A 26,678-nucleotide genomic window follows, 5' to 3' on the forward strand; every position below is an offset into this window, starting at 1 on the left:
GTCTCTCCCGCGGCCCGCACTCAGCCCCACATCCTACGTAGAGTGGAGAGGAGTTCATTTGGCTTGCTAGACGAAGAGGGGTTGTACAGATGAGGGCGCCGAGAATTCTTGCTGACATGCTGGGACGGATTAGTCGGGGCGGAAACGGTGCGGAAACGGTCATGGAAAACAAGTAAGTTTGGTCGGAGAAGGGATGGTAGCGCTGTGGCGCGACGGGGCGGGCGCGATACGGGCAGGCATGCCGAGATGCGAAGCTGCCCGGCGTTGGCCCGCGAGAGCCAGGCAGCGCGCAGATCACTCGCTGTCCGAGGCCTCGATGGCGCCCTCGTCGGGCGTCGCCTTGTACTCGAGCTGGCTGAGCAGGTAAGGCCACACTGTTGCAGCGGGGCGGCGGTGATGGGCGCGGTGATGGGGAGCTCGGTTCAGCATCCGTTGCATTGCTGCGCGTCGGATCAGGACCATGCAAGGGTGTCACGGCCGACTTACCCTCTGCGAGGCCCGGGTGCGCGCTGGAGCGGAAGAAGATCGTCTTCATCGCCCTCGACTTCTTCACCTCCTTCCAGTGCTTGAGTAGGTAATCGGTCTCGATCTGAAGCGCGCCAGGAACGGAGCAGCCGTCATGCGCCTACGATCAGCGATAAAAGCCCGAGGCGCGCCAACCATCAATCCCACGCACGGCGCCTTCGTGCTCACCTTTCGGATGTCCTTGAACTGCGTGTTGAAGCCGGAAAAGACCTCCCAGACAATGTTCTTGACCGTCAGACTGTTGGCAATGTGCTCCTGCGCGCGTCGCTTGAGGTCGGTGATCTGCAGCTTGTCGGCCAGGCGATACATGGCCTTGGCCGAACAGGGGACGGGCTTGTCGGGGAAGCGTGCGCACCACATGTCGATGTGTTCCTTGCGCCTGGGGAGGAAAAGGCGAAGACGTTGGAAGGGGTCAGAAAGGAATGACGAGGTCGGCAGAGGTTTGACGTGTATGGGTGCATGTCGTGTCGAGGACGAGGATAGGGACCACACCTACATCGCGTGTGCCTTTCGCATCTCGTCGTTGAAGACATCTGTGCTGCTGCTGCCCCAGCGCACGTCCCCATTGGCCATGCAGACGCCGCTGCCGGAGCTGGACTCCTCGGCCGCCGCTTCGGTCGACAGGAAGCTCGATGTGAGCGGCGAGAACTCGACCGTGTCCGTATAGAGGTAGTAGAGGAGCGCTTTGAAGGTGAGGTAGGCGGAATCGCGAACGACCTGGACCGGCAAGCGTTTGTGGACACGACGTGGGTTCTGAAGTTTCGTCAGTCGAACGTCGATATGGTGACGGCGTGCTTTGCGACCCGACAGTCTGCCGAGCGCCGCCCTCGCGCGATGGTCGCCCTGCGCAATGTACTCACCACCTTGCGGCGCTTCTTCTGCGATGCGAAGCTGGATCCGACCTTTTTGCTGTCGTGGGTCTCAAAGGTGTTGGCGCGCGACCTCTTCTGGGTCGGCTGAGGCTTCTGTGGCGTGCGGATCTCGGGCCGTGTGTTCTGACCGACCGAGTTTTGACGGACCATCGCCCGATCTGCGGAGGAGCCAGAGGCGTCGAGTTTGTCCATAGGCTGCGTGCGGCCGCCCGAGAGCTGCCTCTGCGGTACGCCTTCGCTGCCAGGTTCGGCCTTTACGCTGAACGAGGCGGCGCCAGCCGAGAGGGGCTGGATCGGCGAGCCCGGGTGAAACGCGGGAAAGGACGACGACGTGTCCATGTACTCCTCGATCTGGTCCTGATCGCCCATTGTTGCCATGGCATCACCGGGGTCAGCACCGCCCCCGCCCCCGCCCCCGCCACCGCCAGAGACGGCGATGACTTCGTCGTCGTCGACAAAATCGTCGTCATCATCGTCATTGTCGCCGTGGCGGCCACAGCCTTCTTCGGTCGAGGCATTGTGGGCGCCACCAGCGATACCGCTCTTTCGGCCAAGGTACTGGTCACGTCCAGCTGCCAGGTCGAGTTTCCGACTTTCGAGATACTCGAGCTCCTCGTCCGAATCGTCGAGGATCGCGTCAGACTGGTCGTCGTCGAGGTCGTCGTCGAAGTCATTGCCGTCTTGGCGGGCCCCAGACGCCGGCGAGGCCCGCGTCCCGACTCCGCCGCGAAGCGGGCTCTGCTGACGGTCGTTGGAGGGAGACGAGCGCGGTGAGGCGACCGAGTCGTCGTCGTCGGACGTGCCGACCGTCTCGGCTTCGAGGAAGCCGCCCTCGAACATGTCGCGAAAGTACTCGCATCTTGCCGCGAGGATCTTTTTGATGGCGTAGACCTTCTGCTTGGGGCGCCGGTTGCCATTGGGCGTGCGGCGCCGGGGGTGGATGACGAATACGATGTCGCTGTGGTCCGGATCGTCGAGCAGCGAGCCCATAGCCTGGACAAGGACCGGCGGGACAGTGTGGCCGAGCGAGCGCTGGATGCGCGGCCTTTCGGGGCTGTCGGTGACGCTGACACTGATGAGGAACGCATCGGCGGCCCTCACTGCCGAGTTGCTGTAGTAGACGGCGTCGCGCTTGGCAAACTGGGCCCAGCCCCAGTTCGAGGTCTTGTCGGAAAAGGCATGGTCGTGGGCCTCCTTGGTGCCGAGGATGGTGGCCCGGTCGATGGTCTGGATCTGGAAGGTGAAGCCGTAGAGGCCCTCCCTGGCCCACTTGTCCTCCTTGACCGCGCCGCTCTCGCCCGGCGTGGATGGGCCGCGGTACTCGACGGCCTGGTTCCTTTCCTCCTGTGACGGCTCGGCGTTGAGGTAGAGCGAACAGAACTGGTCGATGCCGGACTGCGCGTAAAAGAGGACGGTCCACCTGCCACCTCCAAAGGGGACCGACTTGATGACCTTGGACTTTGCATCGGACTTTGACGAGTCGAAGTGGGACTTGAGATTCGTGAGCGGCCACTCGAAGAGGATGGTGCGTGTCTCTGTGGCCTCCTTGATCTGGACGCGCTCCGTGTTCCTGTTGGCTCTCCTGGCCTCGGTGAGGGCGTTCATCGTATGCAGATGTAGCTGATGCTGGTGCTCGTGCTGGTGCTGGTGCTCGTGCTCGTGGTGATGCTATCAAGGGTCGGTCCGGAGGCCGAGCGATCGTGATGGTGATGGTGGAAGGGTGGAAATGTTGGGAAAGGCGTGGGTCTGGCGGGCCAGGCCTTGGCAGCGGTTGAGAGTTGCAAGCAGACGAACGTGTAACCGCCTCGCTGTCGGCTCGCCTTCCGAAAGGCCAGATGCGCGCTGCACAAAGCGCCTAGACCCCTGAATCTCAGAGACAGGGAGCGTGTTCGGTCCTGGTGAGGAGACGGGAGCACCTCCGAGCTTCCGAATCGCCGCTGCTAGCCGCCAAGTGACTGTGACTGTAGTGTCGTGTGTCGCGGTTGATCCGGGCGAGCCAGCTCGCAGCGTCTGGTCTAGAGGGCGGCGGGCGTCAGCCGATGTCAATGGCCTCGTCACGCCGACGGTTGTCGGGCCGGGGTCGAAGGAAGGGTAGTTGGTGAGCTGGGGTTGGGTCGACAGCTGTGGCGTTGGCGCTGGCGCTGGGCTGGAAGAGCAGACGGTGACGGATGGCGCGAGGAGCGAAGGCTTGCTGGCGCAGGCTGGTCGGGGAGCGCGACTCGACAGCCAGGGTCCGTCGGTCGAGCCTCGCCAGCACCACCGAAGACGTAGGCGCAAGGGAGGACGGCAGCCTGCAGCTCCCCGCATCAGGGGGCAGCCAAAAAGTGTGAGCGCTCAAGCCAGCCCAACGCCGCAAGGGCCAGCAAGGAGGCTCGGTCGACGGGAATCGGGCTTGCCCGCGCCGCTTTTTCGCTGCTAATTGATCCCCAATTCGTGTTCTCCCAAGTCTCCTCTCGACGTCCAGCGACGACAACTTCCCCCGCCGACGCCAGCCTCCACCGTCGTCACCTCCTCCACCACCACCAATCGTCGTCCCGCCTCGAGTTCGCGTACGAGCGTCAAAGACACTCGCAGACATGGCGGACGAAGAAGACCAACAGGCTACCCACGAGCAGATCTTTGGCAGGGACAGCGACGACGAAGGTCCCGACGAGCGTGGGTGTCAATCGCGCAGCGCCTCTCGGTGCTGCATCCATGACGCCTCGGAGAATAGATCGATCTGACTTCTTTCCGGCCTGAATTACTCTCCTCGTCTCGTCTTTGACCTTCTACGCACCACAGCACCGGCTCTGACCGAGTCCAATGCCGACGAGCTACAGACTCACATCGAGGTGCCAACGGACGGAGCGCCCACCACAGAAGACCCGTTCGGAGAAGAGGACGAGGCGCTGCCCAGCTTCCAGCGGACCGAGCGCGACGAGGCAGGTGGTGACGATGATGAAGCGGCGTCCTCCATGCCCCGAAAGTGAGTCGCCTGGCCTCCCCTCGACCGCCTTCAGCGCCCCCAAGGCCTCTGTAGACGCGCAAACGGATGCTGATGCCCGGTCGATACTGCCCTGCATCCCACAGGAAGAAGAAGAAGAAGAGGCACCACTCTCCCGATGCCCCGCCGAGACGCTCGGGCGACGATGCGGATGGCATCAGCGGGGACGAGGGAGAAGGGGTTGAAATGTCGGCGCAGGACAGTGAGTGTCAACGAGGCAGTCGGCGATGCGCGGATCGCGAGCTTTGCTGAACGTTCCAAAACCCACCGTTGGACCGACTTGCGATAGTCCGCCGGTCGAGGACCGATGCACTGATCGATGAGGCGCTCAAGAGCGGCAAGAGAAAGGCGCCCAGGAAGCGCGCCGGCGAAGATGTGAGCAACGCTTTGGCGATCCTGGCAGCGGCAGCGGAGGCCCAAGGCTAACCGCGATTCTCGCGCCGTCGCTGCTCGACTATCATCACCTCCAGGATCTCGATCTGCTCGCCGACGAAGAGGTATCGGCCCTGCGCAGGGAGATGGTCATGGCAGCTGACGACGACGAGGAGGCCAACAGGCTGAAGAAGCCCGCCGTGGCAAAACTGCGCCTTCTGCCTCGAGTGGTGCAGACGCTCCAAAAGTAGGTGCCTGGCCCGTCTTGACAGGGCAAAGTCAAAGGGGCATAAGTCTTACGATGGCTTCTTCAATGCACTGCACCCTTCAGGACGCATCTGCAGCAGTCGATCCTCGACAACAACCTGCTCGAGGGCGTCAAGAGGTGGCTCGAGCCTCTGCCCGACAAGAGTCTGCCGGCGCTCAACATCCAGAACCAATTCTTCCAGATCCTGGAGAAGATGTCGATCGACACCATCAGCCTCAAGATGAGCGGGCTGGGCAAGGTCGTCGTCTTCTACTCGATGTGCCCGCGAGTCGAGCCGAGGATCAAGAGGATCGCTGAGCACCTCATTGGTTCGTACCCGAGCTCCAGTTCGGCTTGCTCCCTTGTTCTGCTCTTGCTGACCTCTCCTTGCCTGCTCTCGCTGCTCCGGACCTTTCCTTGTGTCCCGCGTTCGCCTCCCGCTCCACGACAGAGGTCTGGTCTCGACCCGTGCTCAAGCGATCCGCCTCGTACCGCGACCGCCACGTCGCCGCCGCCGAGTGGCACCCGGAGATGTCGAACAGCCAGGGCCTCACCTCGACGCAGATCATCGACAACGGCAGGAGGAACGTCAGCATCCCGCAGGCCGTCACCAGCGGCTTCCGCGTCGCGCCGCAGTCGACGGCGGGCCAGAAGAGCGACAGCAGCCACGAGGCCAGGCTGGCCAACCACCAGAGGTGAGTCTCGCAGCAGCCGCGTGTGTCTCGTGCCTCTTTCTGCCCCGGCTTGCCGGCTGACAGGTTCTCCTTCTATCCCCCTTTACCCTTCCCCGCGCCTGCAGGCTCAACCGCTTCAAGTCCAGGTTGAAGGAGGCGAAGCGATAGGCCCACGGTCCGCATCTATCCGCATCTCTGTCCCCATCGTAAGCCTCCGAGCCTCCCTTCCCATTCCAACCCAGTCCCTCCCTGTAACACTACTGCTGCCGTCGCCGCCCTCGTCCTTCGTCGTTCGATCCGCCTTCAGCCCGCCTCTTGCTCGCGGCACGAACGCTTCCATGAATTGAGAGGACGGAGAAGATGATGACGACGAGACAAGAATGATGATGGACCTATTCCGCCTTTTCTGCGTTTCCTCTGCGACTCGATCTCGCTTCAGCTGAGGCGGGAGACGAGGTACGACATGAGGCTTTCCTGCTCCTCTCCGGCGATCCGGAGGAGGACCTTGACGAATTGGCCAAACTGGGCGGGCTTTTCGTCGCGCATCTTCTGGAGCGAGGCCGTGTCGAGCTTCCACAGCGTGGCGTCGAGCTCGGCGTGGACCGTCGTGTTGCGCTCGCGCTCGGCGAGGAAGGTGAGCTCGCCGGCAATCGTGCCGGCCAGCATGGCCTCGTTGATCTCGTACTGCTCCTGCGGGAAGTCGTAGCGCGCCTTGAGGATGCCCGACTCGATCAGGTAGAAGCCGTCGGCCGGATCGCCCCGGCTCCACAGCACCTCGCCCCGCGTCAGCCGCACTTGCTGGAAGTAGGGCGCCAGCTGCACGATGAAGTCCTCCTCGCTGGTGATGTCGTGCAGGTAGGCACGGAAGGTGATGAGCAGGATCGGCACCGGCTGCGCGTGCACCGCCCTCGCCGGCGGCGGCGTGCCAGAAGTCGGCGGCTTTGCAGACAGCGACGCCTCGCCGCCGGTCCTCACCGCCGTCTTGGCCGCCTCGTGCAGGTGGTGGCGGCGGGGCGAGTTCTCAAACGACTGGTCCAGGACGAAGGCCGGCCGACGCTTCTGGTCCGGGACGTCTGAGATGTTTGGAGTGCGGCGTAGGTCAAGCGTGGGAGGTCAGAGATGTCCAGGTCGGTGTTCAGTGGGAGCCGATGCGCAGCGAAAAAAGAGACTCACCGAGACCACCAGCGGCCGCCAACGATGCCTGACCGAACGCCTTCGCCGCCATCAGATCAGATGCGTACAGGCCGCGGAGGTACTCGTCTGTCGAGGTCGTCAGAGGGCGGCACAGAGGGTCGCAGCCGGTGTCAGCAATGTGCTCAGACTCTTTGGTCCGACGCCGGCAGCCGGCTGCACTCACTCTCTGTCCATTCCAGGGCCTCGTTGAGGTTGGCAAACACCTCGAGCTTATCGCTTTGATCAGCCCAGAGACCGACGCTCCGGAGGGCCACGCCGACGTCACCGTCGGGCTGCAGGCCGCAAAAGACGAGGACCACGTCCTTTGCCAGCAGCAGGCGATTGATGCGGGTGAAGGCCTCAGCGGCCGAGAAATCGACGCCGCTGACCAAGGTGAAGTCCACGATGAGGAAGCGGATTGGGTTCTGGTTCCACGCGGCGATGTCGAGCGCCCGTCGGATCAGATTCTCGACCGAGTTGATGGTGCCGAAGAAAAGGAAGCCCTGCAGCTTGATGATCTGGGTCTGCGTGCCGACCTCGTCGAGGAAGTGGCGCTGCGTCATGTGGCGGCGCACCGTGCTGCGCGCCACGCTGCCGTCGAAAATAGCCCGCACCGTCTTGCGCCGCGATGTCTGTACCACGAAGAAGCAGCACGCGATGATGATGCCGGCGAGGATGCCGTAGACGAAGTCCCAGTAGGTCATGACGATGACGATGACCCAAATGGTCCAGTACTCCCAGCCGTTGACGCGGCCGACGGTGTCGTAGAGCGCCTCCTTGGCCAGGTCGATGCCGAGCACAAAGATGAGCGCACCGACGATCATGACGGGCATGTAGCTGATGGTGCCTGGCCCGGCAATCATGATGACGCTGGTGCCCGCCGCGAGCATGAGGCCGCTCAGCCTCGACCCGCCGCCGACGCGGTAGAAGAGGACGCTGTTGACGTAGCAGAGGTAGTTGGGCACGGTGCCGATCAGGCCGGCCAGCACGTTGGAGATGCCATGGGCCACGAGCTCGCGATCGGTGTCGACATTGTCCTCGTTGATGCTGACGCCGAGCGCCGGCACGTTGAGGGGCACGTGGAGGATGCCGAAGAAGACGAGCGCCAGCTGGGTCGGCATCGTGGCCCACAGCGCCCTGAAGCTCGTCTGTCGGAAGTCGAAGTAGGTGTAGAAGCGGTAGAAGGGCGCCTGGCTGGCGCTCTCGCCAATGTCAAACACCCAGCCCTGCTCGCGCAGCGTCGACATGGGCACGCGGAGGATGCCGACGGCCACGATGTAGAAGACGACCGGGATCATCAGGAAGTAGCCGGGGAAGATGAATGGGTGGTGGAAGCGTGCGGTGATTAGGCGCAGCAGGACGGCGAGCAGCAGCGGCGGCAGCCAGAGGGCGACCATGTGGCCGGACTGGAAGAAGTAGCGCAGCGTCTCGAGGTTGTACTGAAAACCCTCCTCGGACTTGAGCTGGCCGCAGACCTCGAGCCCGGTCTCGATGAGGAAGATGCCGACGCCTCCGATGCAGCCGACGAGGATGTGGCGCGGGAAGAAGCCGATCAGCACGCCGAGCCGGAGCGCGCCGAGCAGGAAGAAGGCGAGGCCGATGAGGATCGACGACAGCGCAAATGCGACCATGGTGGTGGCGACGATGGCGCCGCGGTCCTCGTCGCCGAGGGTATCGATGATGATCTTGACCAGGATGTGGAAGAAGGGCACCGTCTCGATCATCATGCTGCCGTTGCCGCCCTTGAAGATGGAGCCGCCGAGCGTGTAGACCAGCTGCGACAGCACGCAGGTGAGGAAGAACATCGACACGCCGTCGCCGCCAAAGTTGCTGAAGATCGGGTACGAGGCCGGGAACATGATCATGCCGTACGAGACACCGTCGAGCACGTTCATCAGCATGCCCAGGATGACGGCCGGAAGCAGCCGCACCGGCTCGGCAGAGGCCTCGAGCGCCGTCTGCCAGGTAAGCTTCCGCATCGAGGCGGTCAGGTTGTGCAGGTGCTGCCTGGGACCCGTCAGCTTCCGGACGCCCTGCTCACCCGCACCAGGCCGGAATCGCCTTGGAACGAGAGCCCAAGCTGGGGAGAGCAGCTCCTCGGCCTCGTCGCACGGGTAGCCCAGAGGCTGGCTTGGCCTTCGATGCGGGGGCACACGGTGCTCGATGACCGACTGCTCCGCCTGCGCGAGGGCGCCGTAGCCGATGCCGGCGCGAGCGCTCTCGCTGAATTGGCTGAAGGTGGACGAATCGGCGGCGCCGATGGAGCTTGAGCGGTCGACGCTGGTGGCACGGTCGCGGAAGTCCTGGCTGCGGCGGCCCTGGCGGCTGTCGGACCTGGAGCGACTGGTGGAAGCGTGGGCACGAGACGGCGCCAACGAGCTGCCCTGACGTCCGCGTCCTTGGGCCTCTTTCGTGCCTGGATCAACGCCGAGCAAGGGCGTCCTTTCGCCGGCGGGGCCCACGTAGTCCTCGGCGGCTTCGCCGGTCGACATCGGAGTGGCGACGGGCTGCTGGGCCATGCCGAGGATCGGCGTGAACAGTCGAGGAGTGGCCTCGCTGCCGTCCTCGGCCGCCAGCGTCTTGCCGCTCTCGGGACTGGTGCCTCTCGATGCAGCCATGGCTCGCGAGAGGTTGCTGGGGCCGGTCTGGGCGGTGCCTGGTGTGGCAGGCTGCGACGCGGTCGGGCTGATGCTGTCAGGCAGCCTGGTTACCGAGATCAGCTCGTCGTCCTCCTCCTCGCCGATGTCGTAGATGCGGGAGCCGTTCATGCTGGCCCCCTCTTCGTCCGACATGAGCATCATCTCGGCGAGGTGCGCGGTGCTGTCCCGAATAGTGCCCGAGGTGGCGGTGTAGGAGCCCGACAAGACCGATGCGCTCAGGCTTCCGGCATCCTGGGCGGGCTGGAAGCGGTAGCTGCGACCTTCGAGGTGGCTAAAGGCCGAGTTGCTCGCCCGGTTGTTGCCGCTACTGATGCCGCTCCCGCCGCCGGAGCCTTGCCTCTCGAGGTCGACGCTCTCGTCGTAGGGGCTGTCGTCTTGGGTCGGATGATAGGACGACATCCTGGAGCGGTTCTTGGCCGTGTTGGGCGGGAAGGAAGAGTTGTTGGGCTCAAAAGTGACGGAGCGCGGGAACATCTTTCCCTTGCGAGCCGGGGCTTGGCCGCCAGGGCTGTTAGGGTCATAGGCATTCCTCGGGCGCCGCGTGTCGAAGTCGAAAGTGGCGGCGCCGCCAGACTTTTGAGAAGCAGAGGCAGCGGCCGCAGCGGGCGAGGATTGATCTGCTTGACGGGTCGAGGAGCCAAAGAGGTTGAACGACGAGGATCGATCCTTGTGCGTGGCCTGCTGATCCTGCCCGTTGTGACCCTGCACGTCGGCTAGCGAAGAGCTTCGGGTGCGCGAGTGTTGCTCGTCGAGCGTAGCGTCATCTGTAGCAGAGGAGCGGAGAGCAGGATGCCAAGCAGTGGTGTACGGCTTCAGATCAGCGTCCGTGTTCCTGTCGCTACGGCCTGGCCGACGAAAAGCCAGCGGGTGGTGGTGCTGCTGCCGCCGTGACTCACTGCTGGTCGACATGATCACCAAAGCGCGCGGTCAGGTGCCGTTCGAAGCGCCGAACACAACAGTGAGGGGCCGCCGCCTAGCCAGAGACGCGGTTGCCTGCCAAGGAGACCGGGGAGGGTATGGAACGTTCTCGGTCGGGGAGCGGCAAAGCCGAAGGTGCGTGTAGCGAGATGATTCGGCCAGCACCAGGGGCTGCTGCTGGTGGCGGTAACGAGCGGCAGGTCCGGGCGCAGCTTGCGACGAGAGCGAGGACAGCGGGGAGGGGGATCGCGGCCCGATTGGACCTGGAAGGCTTATAGGCAGGGCTGCGAGAAGGGATGGGGTATCGGGTGGAGCGCCGGTGTGATTCCGAGAGTCGATGGAGGGACCGGAGGCTGCCGTGGGACGGGTCAGGCCGACATGCCAGCGGCAAGATGCTGTATAGAGATAGGGTTGTGTGGACGAAGGAGAGGGGGAAGACGACGCGGCGACCCAGTCGACGTGGCAGGCGGGGGTGGGAAGGGGACAGCGAGAGCATCCTGGCAAGGGCAAGCCAAGCCTAGAAGATGGGGCCAGCCAGCCAGCCTTGCATGAAATTGAATTCCAGCGGCCGTCTCCGTATCGCCCTCGCCACCTACTGCCTCGCCATCGACCGAGTCTAAAGCGCACGGCCACCGGCACCAAACAGGCCGCGGACCACTTTGCCGACTCGAGGCGAAAGCAAGCTTGCTTCGACGAGCGCGTCTTCTTGCGTACGTGTTGGTCTTTCCGCTGCCAACATACCGAGTTGACCCCTTTCGGGCAACGTCGCAGCGACAACTCGACGACAACGACGAAGCTAGAGGCAGGGTGTTCGAGATAGGCTTATCTGCTGAGATGCACCCAGCAGCCTCGTGGGCCGCTCGAGCCGTGGCCAAACAACGGCGGCGGTCCGCATCCTCCGAGTGGCAAAGTTCCTTGTGGGTCCTGGTATCGCCGCCAAAGTCGCGGACAACAGCAGTGGCCGAGTCCTCGTCGAGGCAAAGCCTAAGGGGTCAGTTCGAGCACCGTATAGGAAGGCCTGAAGGCTCGGCCGCTGCAACTGGACGCCCCCCACGGGTCGAGGGCATCGATAGGGGTCCACGCTCGAAGCGGGGGGAGGATGCATCTCGGGAAGCGGAAAAGCAGGAACCGATCACTCTCTGGAGTCGGACGTGCACTTCATCCAACGTTGCTTCAAACACGACGGCCATCCTCCCACTCCTCCTGTCGCCTGCCCCTACACCTTCAATCCAGCATCGGTCTGCTCCGTCGTCATCACCAGTGTCGCCGTTGTCAACAGTTCAACCTACGAGGCACCCCCGTACCTTTCGACCCCAGCGCCCGCTCGCAACATCCACCTTCCACCTCCGCGATGGCTAGCGTCACCCTCGACTACGGCGCAGCCTCCGACGCCGCTTCCTCTTCCGCTCAGCAAGCTGATCCGATGGCCATCGAGGATGAGAACATGGCTGACGGGAACCGCGACAGGCAGGCAAAGCTCTACGCCGTCCCCAGGGAGGAAGGTATCGACGCGGGTGCACGGAGAGGACCAAGCCCGCTGTCCAGAGAGGAGCACATGGCGCTGGACGACGCAAAACTTGTCGGCGTGGAAGGTGAGTGTCCTAGATCGCTTCCACGCAATCCGGCAGCCTCGCTGCTTGAAGTGTCTCTGACGGACCTTTCACACTGCCCCTCGTCCCTGCCCGTCACCAGAGCCCAGCGAGGTCCCATCACCACCTCCCGTCGAGGGCGGCAGCGACGTTCGCCTGGATACGCTGCTGATCGAGGGCCTGCCCATCACGCAGATGTCGACCTCGCGGCTGTTCGCTTACGTCGCTCACTTCGGCGCACAGCCCCTGGGCCTCGAGTGGGTCGACGATGAGCGCTGCAACATCGTCTTCCCCACCGAAGAGGCGGCCCGCATCGCCCTCGAGTACCTCTGCCCCGCCACCGACATGTCGACGGAGCCGCTGATCCCGCTGCCGAACCTCCAGACGATCCTCGAGACTTCGGACGAGGAGTGGGACCCCGAGGTCATTTCATCGCTCGTTGCGCCGCGGAAGGCGCATCGGATGCCTGGCAAGCTGTACACCTCGATCGAAAGGCAGGCCGCGAGGGCACAACTGGCCGACCAATCCTCCAGCACCAATGGCGCCTCGACCCTGCCAGACGACGTGCCGGAGATTTACCGCGAGATGGAGGAGGCGGATCGGCGGCAACATCGGGAGAAGCCCGAATACGTGGCGCTCGCCAAGCTTCGCTCGGCGCTCTACGTGCGGCACGCGGTCAAGGATTGGGATGTCAAGCCGTCTCGGGCGGCCAGCCGGAGTCAGTGGTACAAGGAGCACGGGCAGGAGGCTGGCAAGGAGATCGTCCCGCGACTGCTCGACGTTGGCGAGGTCAGCGACGCAGTCGAGCTCTTCCCAAGCACGAGCTCCAAGAACAGGGCCTTTGGATCGGCCGGCCTGCCCGCAAGACCCCACGGCGCTGCAACGGAAGCCGACTCCGAGCCGAGGCGAGGACGGGGCCCATCGGATCGCAGGGCGGTCATGGACGAGCTGGACTCCGAGCTCGACGCGCACCTCGCCTCGCGGCAAGCCGGCGGAGCGCTCCACGAGCAGAAGCTGGAAGGGCAGATGATGGCCGACCTGGTCGAGGACGGCGCTGGAACCGCCAGTGCCGGTGGCGACCTCTTCGACAGGCTCAAGGACGGCAGGGGTCGGGGCCGGCCATCGGGATCGTCGGCGACGAGGTGGGGCCACGACGACTTTGAACGGCAAGCTTTGGACAAGCCGCGGCGCAGGGGTGGCAGGGGCGAACGAGGCAGTGACGGACGTGGAGCGAGGGACGCCCTGGATGCCGACCTCGACGGCATGTTTGACGCTCGGGAGCGCCGGCGGTCGGCATCTCCGGTGCCGCGCGGCAGCGGCGGTGGCGATGGAGGACGGGTCAAGATCAAGGGCAGAGGTCGGATGAAGGCGCCGGGTGGCGGTTCTATGGCATGGGGAGGGCAAGGTGAGGGCGACGACGAGCAGTGGGCCGACTACGGAACCGAGCGGTACGGCGAGGCGAGAAAGGACAGACGACGTCGGGGCGCAGAAGCCAGCCACGCTTCGGGCGATCTGGCTGCGAGGCTGGGCGCGGCCCAGTCCGAGCGCGGCGACCTGATGAGCAGGCTGGGGGATGCGGCTGGCCAGAGGAGCCTGGCGGATCGCTTCAGTTGAGCATCGTCAGGTGGCCCTCTTGCTGGATCGGCGTCAGTTAGATTGAGACTAGGCGACAGAGAACCCCTTGATGTGCATCACGCCGACGCTTGGATGTGTGCACAGCCAGCATGCATGTGGCTGCCCGCTCGGGCGTATGCCTTGTGCCGAGCCAAGGTTTCGCGTCCTACGACTTGCTACGACTTGCGGCGGGTCTCGAGGAAGGTGCCTCCGTCGCCGCCCTTTCCTTCGGCCTCCATCTTCTTTATCCGACGCTCGACGACCGAGGGGATGGGGCAGCTGTCGGCCTCGGCGTCGGTGCCGCGCTGCTTGTAGAACTGTGCGCAGCAGCGGTAGAGGTCGTCGATGAGGTGCTCGCACTTGGACTGGTTGAAGCTGTTCGAGGTGAGGCAGCTCTGGATGGCGCACGCCTTCGGATAGCACGGGTTCGGGTGGTCCGAATCAATCTCTGGCATCTTTGCAGGAGGCCGGAGGGGGGAGGGGGGAGCTTGTGGCGGCGCTAGCCTGGCTTGGCCGTTGCTGTGCCTTGCTGAAGGCCTCGACGTTTGTCGGCTTCGACCGGAAGAAAGAGAGATGAGTTGTGAGGGGCAGGTAGCGCGAGCTCGAAGGACTCCAAGGTTGAGACGAGATCGACAGAAATGGAGGGTGGTCGTCGGGAGCTCCGAAAGCGAAAGCAAGGCAGAGGAAGGGCAACCACGGAGGGGCGCTCGGGCAATCATCATCAAGCTTCTTTGCAGCTGCAGCAAAGTGGAGGCTGGCCTGGCTGGCCTGGGCTGGGTTTTCCTGGCTGGCCTGCTTTCTCGCCTGAGGACCTCGCTCTCTAGCCTGCCGGCCTGTCCAGCCAGGGTTTTGACAGGACAGCCTGGGCCTGCCAGCGAGAAAGGCGGCGCGTGCCTGCCTGCACCACCCGCCAGGCTCAAGAGAGAAGGAAGAGAAAGCCAAGGGGAGCACCGCCGTCACGCCTGCCCGCCTGCCTGACGGCCTACCTGTCGCTGGCTCGCTCGCCGGGCTTGTGTCGTGGCTCGGAGGCTTCCCTGCAGCATGCGTCCGTCGTTTGGCAGAGGACCGCTCTGCCTGCTTGGCCGTGCGTCTGGCGGCAGGCGGGTGGGCCGCTGCTGGCCGGAGGGGCCAAAGCGGTCGATCTCTGTTGGCCGGCTCGCCCCGACGCTTTGGCCCCTCCTGCCTGGTCTCGCCTTTGATCTGCCTCTGGCAAGCCCGTGATGTGCTCTAGGCCGTTTCTTCTTGCTGCTAGGCCTGGGCCACCCTGGCGTGGCCTGCCTCACTCTACTCTCTTGTTCTGTCTGCTCGAGCGTCTCGGCCGCGGCCAGAACGCGTCTTGCCACCGCTCCTCCATTTCTTCCCCTCTCGCCACTGCCAAGCTATCCCCTTTCATACCCACGCCTCCCGCCAGGTACGCTGGCCCTCGCTCTCGCAGTCATGGCGAGCTCATCACCCACGTCGAGGAGCATGGTGCCGCGCACAGCTCCTGCGTCCGCCACCCAGGACCCTCGCCTCTCCTCGCCGCAATGGAGCAGCCGACCGCCCCCCTCGGCTCCCACCTCACCGCGTGCCCAGCGCGACAGCAGCTGCGACGCCCTGGTGACGGCACTTTCTGCCATTCCCAGCGTGCAGTACCGGCTGCAACAGCTCGAGCAGGGCATGATCATGTCCCAGCATATCCTCAGTCAGCACGATATCGCCTTGAACGAGCACAGGGCCTCGACCGAGCAGGCAAGGGACCTCAGCAGCGACCAAGGCGCCAGCAGAAGCAGCTTCGATAGCCAGCAGCAAGTCCTCGAGTCCAAGGCCGAATCGTATCGCCAGGAACTCGACGCTAAGATCGAGAGCAGGCTCAAAGCCTTCGACGGCAAGATCGAAAAGCTGCGCCAGCATTTCGAGGCCCTCGTCGAGAGCCGCCTCAAGCAGCAAGCCGAGGTCTACGACGCTCAGATCCAGGAGCTGGCCAGAGAGAACGCCGAGCTCACCAAGCTGTTGGACCAGTACCGACACATGTTCCAGGAGTCCGAAAGGCACTCTTCCGACCGCGCCACCCAGCTCGAGCACGCCATACGCGAAGCACACGAGCAAAGCCGTGGCTCTGTTGCCATCCGAGTCGAGGGCATGGGAGCCGTCAAAGTCTGCAATGCAGGCGAGACCGTTCCGCCCGTCGAGACCAAGCTGGCGCCCGACGCCTCAATGCAGCTCGATCGCGCTGCCGGATCCAAAAGCCTGACTCGTCTCACCCGTGCCGATGCCTCCTCCACGTCGCATGGCGACAAGCCGACAGCGTCGAGCACATTTGGCCGCGCAGAGGAAACGACACGCAACGCTCGCCCCGCCGCAACAAGCACATCGAATGGATCGCGGGCCGGGAGAGGCTCTCCGCAGCCACGAGGAATCGAAGAGCTCAATGCCGACGGAGGTAAATGCCATTTCGGGAGCGAAGGCAGGGTCGGGACGGCTTCTCGAGGCGCTGTCTCTGCCGAGGCTCGCCGTTGCCAGCCAGTCGAGGAGAAGAGCTCTCACGATGCCGTATCGCACATCGAAACCCGGGCAGATGCGGATTCGCGTCGACACCAGCGACCGCGGACGGCTTCCACCGGCTCGGTGGTCTGCGTCGGAGCAGAGATGCAATCGGCAACCGGTGCAGCAGACGAAGAGGTCACCTCCAGGGCCGTCCGACCGGCCAGTCTCACCATCAGCGCGGCAGGCGAGCCAGTGAAGCTTACCGCGAGCAAGCAACAGCGAGAGGCATCGGCTCTGAGCAAGTCAAGCAAGCTTGAAAAGGAAAGCTTGCAGAACGCCGCGTCTCGCCTTCGGTCCCCAGAAGACACGCGGGCCTCTAGTCCGTCGACCTCCCAGGTCGTGGCTGATCCGTACCTGGACGACCATTCGGCAGCAGACCGGGCCTCGCACGACTCTGAGCGCCACGCTGCCGCTCATCGCCAGATTCCTCGCCGACCGGCAGACAGAGACTTGGAGCTGTACCGCCCGCTCATTGCCGAGTTGCTCTACCTCCGGACGCGGGGCTCCTTCGAGCCGGCTCGCTACCATGTGGCCACCAGCCTTGCGATGGCTGACCCCATGGTCTACGCGCGTGCGCACGCCCTGCGCTGGGCCGACTACGCCGCAGACGCTGCAAGGGCCGGCATCGTTCGGCTCGGCATGAAGACGGTCAAAGGCACCTGGGTCATGCTGTCCGAGTGGTTCGATACCATCGAAGGGATCGTCTGGTCGAGGCCCATCATCTTCGAAAATCGGCGCGGTCGGGAGGCCGCACGCCATGGCTCAGCAGCCACGGGTTACGAGCGTCCAGCAGCTGGAGGTGCCGGAGACTCGGAAAGGAGTAGCGACCGAGGAGTGATGATCTATCGAGCTGCGCTCCGAGTCAGTTCCAGGGACAACCGCTACTATCCCGTCTTCATCTGCGATTCGCCAGCCTGCCCGCGCTCCTTCATCTCGCGACGCTACGCGGACAACTTGCTGGCGATGCAGAAGAAGTTGGGAACCGATTCGTGCAAGATAATCCCTCCGGACCCATCCACGGGTCAGCAAGAGACGTTCTGCGCCAATGTCCTGGTGCCCTACGCCGGTCACGAGGGCTTCAACAAGAAGCTCTACGACAGGGACGGCGCTCACCTTCCGCTGCGGGGAGCCGAGTTCCTCGTCGTGGAGTCGATCCGGTCTATGCCTGGCTTCGAGGACAACATCGAGGCATGCCTGGTCATCTGCCGAGATATCCTCGAGCGTTACAACCTCGTCATCCGAAGTCTGCCCGAGGGCAAGGCCGCCCTTGTCGACGTGACAAGGCAGGGGCTGCTCACCCTCATCAAGCCGGTCGTTCAGCTGAGCGTGCCGCCCTGTGCGCGCGTTGGCGAGTCTCCCGGTCGCAAGCGCAAGAGCCCGTCCTACGAGGAGGCGAGCCAAGGCTTCAAGTCGAACGCAGGCAAAGGCAGCTCAGAGCATGCTCCATCGGTTGGGCCCGCGTCGCGTTGGTCAAAATCCCCCATCGAGCGTGGAGAGTCGCCGGTCGGCAAGAGGACCTGCCTGAGCACGGAGCCTGCGATCGACGCCACTTTCGTTTCCGAGCGACGCAGCGGAGACGCGACAGGCGCAGCCGCAGCGGGCGCTGCTTTGCCCGCCGTCTATGGTGACTTGGACGAGGAACAACGCCGTCAGTGCCATACCAAGACTCGTGCCGTCCGCGACGAGATGGAAGAGGCTCGCCGGAGGTCTCGAGAATCTTCCTCCCACGAGTCGCCCCGCAAAGCGACCGGCATCGACCGGAATGGCTTCGTGAGGGACTTTGACGAAGAGACGCCGAGGCACTTTACCATCCGCGGTACAGGAAGCGGCAACGTCTGTGCCAGGGCGGAGCCAGCAGAGAGGGCCCCGGAAAGGCAGATCTCCGTATCGCTCCCCGACTCCTCGTCTTCGAGCAGGCAAGACGACGCCCACGATCACTCCGCCTACGGGCACTCCGGCGCCGTTCAGGATTGATCATCAGGCCGTTCGCTGATCAGCGACGACACCGAGACTCCCCGCTGAGACCAAGAACATCCCGAGACTAAGAATAACCCGTCTGCGCTCGACGCGTCCTCCAAAGGCAGAGCGCAAGCAAAGTGGGCGTACGGTTGGACCCCAGTCCACGAGCCGACGTCGAGCAAGCATGAAGCGCTGTTCCCTGAGCAAGCCAGCGAGCGGTCGAGAGAGCCTTCGACTCGGCCATCAAGCAAGCGCCCGACCCAGTAGCAGAGCAGATCCCTCCGACAGCATCGAGTTCAGCTAGTCTTCTTTCCCAGCCGCGGCCGGAGCAGCATCACGATTGGTCACAGCGTCTGGGCAACTCTTGGCGTGCCGCCCCATCTACACTACGTCGAAGCCATGACAATGGCAGCCATCCCGTCGAGCCTACTGTATGACCACCAAGCGCCTCGATGACTTGTCGGCGCACCCACCATGTGTGCCTCTGCATCGCTACTCTGAGCCTCGCCTCGTGCAATCGCAGCTCCAAGTCGCGCGGGCTTGAGGATGACGTTCGCTGACACTAGGCCGGCGTGCAAGCTGGTTTGGCCTGCTGCTGAGGAGGAATAATGTGCCGTTGGGCCTGGTTTCTGATCGTGATAGGCCGAGGAAGAATAGAGAGAGTCATTGAGGCGGAAGGGTGGCCTCGGTGACCAGCTAGAGCCAGCTACCGGTAGCAGCCGCAAGAAGGGAAACGGTCCGAGACCTGCAACCAGCCTCCACCCTGCCTGCCTGCCTGCCTGCCTGCCTGCCTGCTGGGCCTGCCCGCCAGCGTGGCGAAAAGCTGCTCTGCGGGACAACTTTGACGAGATTTTTGACAGGTCCGGGCTCACCGAAACAGAGGCCTCTTGCAGAAGCGAGCCAGCAAGCAAGCAAGCAAGAAGGCAGGCAGGCAGGCAAGCAAGCAAGAGGACGGTCTGCAACCCAACGCCCCGACCTCCGCCACCCTAAGGCCTCTCCTGCAGGAGAGACACAACGAACGTACCTCTCCTCGCTCCTAGCCACGCCTACCTGCAACAAAGGGGCCGCTGTGTCGAACCCAGCTCGAATTTTTCCCTGGCCGGCCGGTGTATCAAGGCCAGGGGGCGGCTTCATCTACCTGCTCGGCCCATGTGGGTCGACGGGATCAGCTGGCCACGCCAACATCAGCTTGGCTAGACAAAGGGGGGCCAGCGAGCCGTCGAGCTGAGCTCCTGGCATTTGCAGCCTTACACCCACCGTCCTGCCATCTCTCTTTCGCCTCCTACTCCCTCCTACCTCGTCCCCTACCGCCAAACTCCCCTCCTTGCGCCGCAGCTTCCCTTTCAGCCCAGAGCGCTCCCTCTCGCCAGGCCAGGCTATATCTGCGGCGAACGCTCGAGACCCAAAGCGCGGCCCGCCCTCTCTCTCTTATTCCCTCTCTTCCCCTCTTCCACCACCACCCGGCAAACATCCTCGGAGGACAGGCCACAGCGACGATGGCGGGCCCACCTCCATCGAGGAACACGGTGCCCCGCATCGCTCCCGCGTCAGTCACTCAAGATCCCCGCCTGCCGTGGTCTCCTCGCAACAACGGACCTCCGCCCTCGGCACCGGCCTCGTCCAATGCGCAGCTCGAAGTTACACACGAGGCCCTGATGGCGGCGCTCACGGCGAATGCAAGCATGCAGTTCCGCCTGCAGCAGCTCGAGCAGGGCATGGTCATGGTCCAGCACCTTCTCGGTCAGCACGACACCGCCCTCAACGAGTCGAGAGCATCGACCGAGCAGGTCAGGCAACGCGTTGCAGCTCACGAGGAAAACATTCGCAGGACCAACTCTGCAACCCAATACCTCGAGACACAGGCTCGAGCGTACCGACAGAAGCTCGACACGCAGGTCAATGCCAGGCTCGATGCCTTCGAGGCCAGGATCAACGGTCTGCCGCAGGAGTTCAACAAGTTGCTCGAGGAGCGGATCGAGGCGCAGGACAAGGTCCATGGTGCGAAGATTACGCAGCTGATGACCGAGAACGCCAAGCTCACAAAGCTGCTGGACCATTACCAGCTGATGTTTCAGGAGTCCGAGAAGCGCGGCTTTGAGCGCATTGTCCAGCTCGAGGAAGGGATGCGAAAGGCCCTGGTGCAAGGCCACGGCTCCATCGCGATCCGGCTCGAGAGGATCGGTGGCTCGATCATCATCGGCAACCCTGGCGAGAACGACGAGCCGGTCGAGTCTGAGCTCGCTTCAGGCGCCTCGATCTCTCTCAAGTTCGCCGACCAGCCCCGCAGCGAACCACGATCCGCCAGCGAATACGCACCGGTCACGTCGTCTGACCGTCAGGCCGAGGAAGAAGCCGTCCCTTCGCTCACGGAGCCAAGATCGGGCGACGCTCAGCAAGCAGTCTCGTGCGTCTCGGATACGACGCGGACTGACGGTGACGCTCAGCAAGCGGCACAGAGGCCTGCGCCTGCGCTCGACGCCGAGGAGGCCCATGGCGATGGCTCGCACCAAGCGCGCACAATCAGAAGCTCCACAGCAGACTCGGACGAACCCCTCCAAGCTCGTCAGTTGAGGCGCTGCACGAGCGAGCTGACCGATCTGAGCACACCAGCAGATTCCCAGGACGCACGCTCCACGCCTGGGACCAGCGCTCAAGATCACATCGTCGACACCGAGGGAAGCGTCTGGAGTATCTCGCGAGAAAGCAGCGCTCATCTGCAGTCTTCACAACGGGCTGCGAGCCGAGCAGGCTCGACCCATAGCAACAGCAACGTAGAACTACCGTGCGAGCCAGCAGCGGCAGATAGTCAACGTCAAGAAGATGTCAACCTCAAACCTGAGCCGGAGGTCGCGGCCACGGTCGCGGTCGACAGGCGACCTGAGGCTACAGGCGATGAACAGCCTCAAGAGGTGCTGCCGACAAACGCGGCCGGTCTCCCGGAAGCGCCTCGACAGCAGAGACCTCGGAGTGACTCGGCTGGCTCCGTCGTCTTTGTCAGGGCAGAGATGAAGGCGGCAGGCAAGCGGGCTCCCGAGCAAGTCACGACAATCAAGCGAGAGACCGTCACCGATGCAGCTGAAAGCCCAGCGATGCCGCCGGTGCCACCGCCACCGCCACCGCCACCGCCACCGCCACCGCCACCGCAGCAGCTGCCGTCAGCTGAACAGTCGTCGAACGGTTCAGCCTCGGACGATGCAGCAGCTGACTGCTCAGCTCCGACACCAGCGGCAGACGGACAAGAGGCGAGCGGCCACCAGGTGACCGCTGGACCAAGATCGACGACGGAAGCTTCTGCTGTTGGACCGTCGGAGAGTCGCGATGCGAACGGCGCATCATCCTCAGCAAGCACAGAGACGGTGTCCATAAGACGCCCGCTGACAAAAGACCTCGAGACCTACTGTCCCCTCATAAAGGTGCTGTTGCGCTTCAAGCAGGGAAAGGAGCGAACGCCGCTTCGTTCCAAGGTTGTCCCCCTACTGCAGCAGGCCGACTCCCTCATCTGGCAGCGGGCTCGAGCCACTCGTTGGTCCGACTACGCTGTAGCCGCACAGAACGCCGGTATCATCCAGCTTGGCACGGCAGGACCCTCGGGGTCGGAGTGGGTGGCACTTGCGGACTGGTTTGAGAGCGCCGAATCAGCCGCCTGGATCAAGTCTCAGAACCTTGCTTCCCCTCGAGGTCCGGGAAAGGACGCATCCCTGCCGGCTGCGCCATCGGACGAGACCGACAAGACTGCCCGAGTGCACCTGGCATCGATCCGGATCGGCAACCGGGACCGACACTACTACCCTATGCTCATTTGCGAGTCTTCGATCTGCCCAAAGTCGTTCATCTCTCGTCAGCATGCCAGTCGACTTGTCTCCTCGCAGCAAGGCCTGGGGTCAGACGCATGCCAGATCATTCCGTACGACAAAGCGACAGGCCAGGACGAGGTCTTCCGCGTTGATCTGTCGCTTCCCTATTCCGGCACCGACGCTCGCAACAAAGCGCTTTATGAGAGGGACGCGGGACATCTCGAGCTTCGAGGCGTGGACTTTGTCATCGTCGACTCGCTTCGCGTGATGCCGGGCTTCAAGGCAGGCATGGCCGACGGCATGGTCCTGTGCCAGGACAACCTCGAAAGGTTTATCCTGACGATCCAGGAGACAGGACGCGACAAGTATGGCGTCGTCGACCCGACAAGACGGGGCCTCTGCACGTTCCTCCGGCCTTTCTGCCGTCTCGGACACGCTCCGCCCGCCTCTGTCATTGAGCGTATGAGCGCTGGTCGCAAGCGCAAGAGCTGGTCGGACAACGAGAGGGGCTCGGGCCGTCACGATGACAGGCACGGCGCTGCGACGCACCGAGCACCTCATGCGCTCGCATCGCGCCTCTCTTATCACTCTTCGCAGGTGCACGAGTCGCCTGCCAGCAAGAGGATCAGGAGAAGCTCCGCGGAAGCGAGAGAGACCCGCTCTACGACCCGCGATGATGACGAAGATCCGACTGGTAGACGTCTGCCCGTCACCTACGGCGACCTCGACGAAGAGCAGCGACGCCAGTGCCACAGCAAGACGCAGGCGATCCAGGAAGAGATGGAAGAGGCGCGCAGGAGGCTGCGCAGCCAGCACGAGTCACACGGCTTGCCGGCCAGGGCCATCGGCGTGGATCACCACGGCAACGTGCGCGACTTTGACCACGAGCAGCCGAGGCAGTTCACGATCCGAGGTGCCGGCGGCGCCAGCGGCGGCAGCAGCGCTAGCATGACCGATACCTGGATCGCACCGGAGGCGCGCAGCCGGGCATTGCATGCCCCGCGATCCGAGTACGCATCGTCGTCGTCCCGTCACGAGGCCTCGTCGTTTGGCGAGCAGACGTACGGCTACAAGTCGAACGCGACCGCAGGCCGGTACTGAGCCTTTTGAGGCGCCCTCGTGACGACGCAGAGGCCGCCATGTTTTTCGCTCACCGCACGTTGCGCATGCGGGCCAACCGCGGCGCCCGTCTCCGTTTCAAAGGCTTCGAGCAAGCATGGTCTTTCACTCGCATCAACAGCATTCCGATACCCCCAACACCACCATCGACACATCAACCACAGCAACGGCAAATCAGCAAGAACAGACACAAGCACACACACCCACACATGCGCAGCCCTGTGCACATGTACGCAAGCATGCAGGCAACCGCCGCCATGGCACCGACCAAGGCGAGCAAGCAAGGCGTTGAATCGCCTTGCCTTGCTCTCGGACCAATTCATCAAGCATCCCCTCATCGAGACCGTCGCAACCGCGGTCTCGAGCGAACGTCACCCAGCATCGCAACCACCCCGTTCGGGCCAGCGACGCGTCTCGACCCGTATCGCGTCGAGCCTTGAGCATCCCTCGTAGCAGCCAGCTAGTCCTCCTCCCGCCGCCTCGAGAGCGCGGAGGTGCCATGTCACATCGACTCTCCTATGCATACTATACCGGGTCGTCGCACCTGCCGTCGACCCAACGCCGAGCTCCAAGCCCCTCTCGAACCGCGCCTTGTTCCACGCCACGTAGTGGACTGGATCGTGTCCGCATTGTCGCGGAAGAAGAGGGAGCGTGTAAGGCTGTATCGTACAGGTTATAGGAAACCTCCAGCCCGACACGGGGTGGCGGGCGTCGTAAAGTCGTTCTGCAAAGACGGCAGCTGTGCCGGTCGAGAAAGGGGTGGTGGGCCGCGATGAACGGGCGGCCGACGACGAGGGTACTACTGGCCGATGAAGGCAGCGACGTCGTCAAGGATCTGGCGGGTATACCTCGTGTTGGCCCTGCCCATGCCGAGGAAGAGGCAGGCCAGGCTCTCTGCGTGGCCGAGGTGGCGGTAGGCCCTGAGCTTGACGTTTTCGACGCCGATGCCGACGAGGAGCGTCTTGAGCAGCGTGCTCTGCTCGACGGGCACCACGCTGTCCTTGCCGCCGTGGACGAGGAGCACCTTGGGCGGCAGCAGGCGCGTGTCGAGGATGTTCTTGGCCGCGTAGAGGAGGTGCGCCGGAGAGTGAAGCAGGCACTGGATGTGGCTGGGTCCCGTGGCGCGGCGGAGCGAGGAGAGGTGCTCCAGCCCGCTTTCCGACTCCGAGCGGAAGCCCTTGATCACGTCGCTGATGCCCGAGAAGAGAAGCAGGCCTGCCAGTGGGGGTATCTCGATCTCCGGCTCGTAGATCGACACTCGCTTCAGGCCGTTGCCGACCTCTGAGGCCGCCGCCATGTAGCCTGCCGACGAAAGAATGTGCGCGGATGGCGATGCCTGTCGACGGGACGGACGACGCGTCATGCCGGGTCGTGGACCAGGGCCGTGATGGGTGGTGTTGCTGGTGCTGCTGACGCCGCCGCCGCCGGCCGAGCTTGAAAAGCGCCGCGCAGAGCCCATGACTGCACCAGGTAGCCGGTGGACGGACGATGAGGAGCCCGCCACCTCGTCGACCCAGGCATCGCCACTGGCCGCAGATGTATCAGCTCGGTCCGCTTCGTGCACCTCGACCGGCCGCACGTCGTCCTCGCCTAGCGTCGTGATGCTGTCGTCCTTGCCAGCCACCTGGGCTGCGATCGGCTGCGCGGCATCGCCGACCTCGCCGCTCTTCTTCCACTCGTCGTCGTCCTCCCTCGATCCGGCGTACTTGGTATCGCGATAGAGGTCGTGACGATCGCTGTCCTCGTCGCCGTCATCAGCCTCGTAGGGGTTGTCGCGCCACCTCTCGAGACCCCTCTGGCGCTCGTAGGCGCGATCGAGATGGCCCTCGCGACTCAGGACCACGGCTTCCTGCGCCACAGTGAGCATGACGAGGTGCGCGCTGAGGCCGTGACCCATGACGTAGATCTTTGTGGGATCGCCTCCGTACCTCTGGCAGTTCTTGCCTGTCCACCGCAGGACCAGGCGGAGGTCGATGATCGACGACTTGATGCGCGACTCGGGGTAGTAGGTGATGTCGGGTACAATGACGCAGTAGCCCATGCGTCGGAAGCGCAGCGCAAGCTGGAGGTAAAGCTTCCGCTTTGACGTGATCGAGAGCGGCGCAAAGACCGAGGGGACCACGACGATGACGGGCGCACCCGTCGAGCCGGCGTCCGTCGACGAAGAAGGGCCGGTGGTGCCGCTAGCCTCGGCGAACGTGCTAGAATGGTTGCGTCCCCGGCGTCCGTCCCTATCTGTGCTGTTCGCCGCTGCGCCAAACCCGCCGCTGAAGCTAGCTGCACGCGCAGAAGGGAGGTAGACATCGAGCTTCTTGTGGCTGGAGGGGCTGCCGTAGACGATGCCCTCCTTGAGGCTGCTAGCGCCCTTTGGAGTGCCGAGGACCATCACACGTCGATAGCTCCAGTCAAACACGGCGGGAAAGGCGATGCGGACCGCGGTGATGGCATAACGCAGCGTGGCCAGGTCGACTTTGGCGCAGCGGATGGGCGAAAGCGGGAGAAAGGGTGCGAGGTTCTTGAACGACCACCGTCGTGGCGAGGACCAGACGGCGGGGAGGTCGGGCTGGGCAAGGAAGAGGTAGGCGAGCCAGGCGATGGCATAGAGCAACGCCACCGAGAGGAGGATCAGCAGCGGTATGGCCATGACGCCGATGATGGGAACGGCGCATGTTGCCGCGAGGATCGGCCAGGTGGGCAGGCCGAAAATGACGGTGGGCACGAGCAACGGTTTGAGCAGGGCGGCGAGATATCTCTGCGAGGCCTTTGCGCTCTGGGGTGGCTGGGGCGCAAATGGCGGGTAGTAGGTGGGCGAGTTGGGCGGAGAAGGAGACGAGTCGGCGAAGCGGGTCGGGAGCTTTCGCAGCGACATGGCGGCGGGGAACGAGCGGGGCTGCTCATCGTCTGCGTCCGGATCGACCGTGGAGCCAGGCGTCTTTCGCGGCTGTCGCCGCTGCCGCTGCTGGGAGAAAGACGACATGGTGGCGACGATGGCGATGGTCTCGAGCTCGCGCAGTGATGACGAGATGGATGAGATCAGGGGCTGAGGGTGCTTGAGGCGGTGGGGGCAGGGCAGGGAGGTTTTCCGATGTCGGGAAGGAGGCGAGCTACGGCATAGGGGGTGAATGGCAGTGGTCGGGTCCCGAACGAACGGAAGGAGGGTCGGAAGGTGCGCACGCTGGCGTCGGAGCAGCGCAAGTCCGATGGATGAGGTGATGGTGATGGTGGTAGGCCGGAACGATGGGAGCGAGGGGGAGATAGAGAGGGATCCAACACCCCCTTTGAGCCACGCACGCACGCACGCACGCGGCATGCAAGCAAGCAAGCAAGGAGGCAGGCCAGCAGACCGGGCTGCAGGCGAGGCAAGAAATCTCGAACTGCCCGCGCTTGAGCCACGCTTTCACGAGGGTCCAAAGTCGGGAGACCACGGTCTTGCGCCCACTGCTGCAGACACTGCCGACTTCGACATCCCTTGAGAAAGGCATCTGGCCACTGTTTTGCACCTCTCATCACCTGGATCCATATCTCTATGCACACTTGAGCTGCATTCTACCTACAAGAGAAGACTGAGGATGGAAACAAATACAGGGTGTGAATGAAAGGTCAAAGTGTGTTGTTGATGAGGACACAAGTGTTAAGCCCTCGGGGTCTTGGGA

At 63.7% G+C, this 26,678-nt stretch overlaps 8 protein-coding genes across 8 annotated transcripts; 4 read left to right on the plus strand and 4 right to left on the minus strand.

The window, feature by feature from the left end:
* Positions 1-294: 294 nt before the first annotated feature.
* On the minus strand, positions 295-3,002 carry PFL1_06495 (uncharacterized protein; the record flags this gene model as incomplete). The annotated part of the gene is made up of 5 exons (XM_007884036.1): positions 295-374; positions 487-589; positions 694-904; positions 1,022-1,242; positions 1,386-3,002. The coding sequence occupies 5 exons, from the start codon at positions 3,000-3,002 to the stop codon at positions 295-297; spliced, it is 2,232 nt and encodes a 743-aa protein (XP_007882227.1).
* Positions 3,003-3,973: 971 nt separating this feature from the next.
* PFL1_06496 (uncharacterized protein) lies at positions 3,974-5,841 on the plus strand (the record flags this gene model as incomplete). The annotated part of the gene is made up of 8 exons (XM_007884037.1): positions 3,974-4,052; positions 4,179-4,362; positions 4,467-4,582; positions 4,670-4,755; positions 4,851-4,999; positions 5,084-5,328; positions 5,451-5,694; positions 5,799-5,841. 8 exons carry the CDS (start codon positions 3,974-3,976, stop codon positions 5,839-5,841), a joined length of 1,146 nt encoding a protein of 381 aa, XP_007882228.1.
* A 267-nt stretch (positions 5,842-6,108) lies between these two features.
* Positions 6,109-10,415, minus strand: PFL1_06497 (uncharacterized protein; the record flags this gene model as incomplete). The annotated part of the gene is made up of 4 exons (XM_007884038.1): positions 6,109-6,746; positions 6,847-6,933; positions 7,031-10,270; positions 10,403-10,415. 4 exons carry the CDS (start codon positions 10,413-10,415, stop codon positions 6,109-6,111), a joined length of 3,978 nt encoding a protein of 1,325 aa, XP_007882229.1.
* A 1,360-nt stretch (positions 10,416-11,775) lies between these two features.
* Positions 11,776-13,627, plus strand: PFL1_06498 (uncharacterized protein; the record flags this gene model as incomplete). The annotated part of the gene is made up of 2 exons (XM_007884039.1): positions 11,776-12,016; positions 12,117-13,627. 2 exons carry the CDS (start codon positions 11,776-11,778, stop codon positions 13,625-13,627), a joined length of 1,752 nt encoding a protein of 583 aa, XP_007882230.1.
* Positions 13,628-13,675: 48 nt separating this feature from the next.
* On the minus strand, positions 13,676-14,082 carry PFL1_06499 (uncharacterized protein; the record flags this gene model as incomplete). The annotated part of the gene is made up of 2 exons (XM_007884040.1): positions 13,676-13,715; positions 13,808-14,082. 2 exons carry the CDS (start codon positions 14,080-14,082, stop codon positions 13,676-13,678), a joined length of 315 nt encoding a protein of 104 aa, XP_007882231.1.
* Positions 14,083-15,064: 982 nt separating this feature from the next.
* Positions 15,065-18,127, plus strand: PFL1_06500 (uncharacterized protein; the record flags this gene model as incomplete). The annotated part of the gene is made up of 2 exons (XM_007884041.1): positions 15,065-16,049; positions 16,185-18,127. The coding sequence occupies 2 exons, from the start codon at positions 15,065-15,067 to the stop codon at positions 18,125-18,127; spliced, it is 2,928 nt and encodes a 975-aa protein (XP_007882232.1).
* Positions 18,128-19,608: 1,481 nt separating this feature from the next.
* On the plus strand, positions 19,609-23,007 carry PFL1_06501 (uncharacterized protein; the record flags this gene model as incomplete). The annotated part of the gene is made up of 1 exon (XM_007884042.1): positions 19,609-23,007. One exon carries the CDS (start codon positions 19,609-19,611, stop codon positions 23,005-23,007), a length of 3,399 nt encoding a protein of 1,132 aa, XP_007882233.1.
* Positions 23,008-23,824: 817 nt separating this feature from the next.
* Positions 23,825-26,002, minus strand: PFL1_06930 (uncharacterized protein; the record flags this gene model as incomplete). The annotated part of the gene is made up of 1 exon (XM_007884047.1): positions 23,825-26,002. The coding sequence occupies one exon, from the start codon at positions 26,000-26,002 to the stop codon at positions 23,825-23,827; it is 2,178 nt and encodes a 725-aa protein (XP_007882238.1).
* Positions 26,003-26,678: the final 676 nt, after the last annotated feature.

The sequence above is a fragment of the Pseudozyma flocculosa genome (genome assembly GCF_000417875.1).
Source record: "Pseudozyma flocculosa PF-1 unplaced genomic scaffold scaffold00026, whole genome shotgun sequence".
In the NCBI taxonomy this organism is placed as follows: domain Eukaryota; kingdom Fungi; phylum Basidiomycota; class Ustilaginomycetes; order Ustilaginales; family Ustilaginaceae; genus Pseudozyma; species Pseudozyma flocculosa.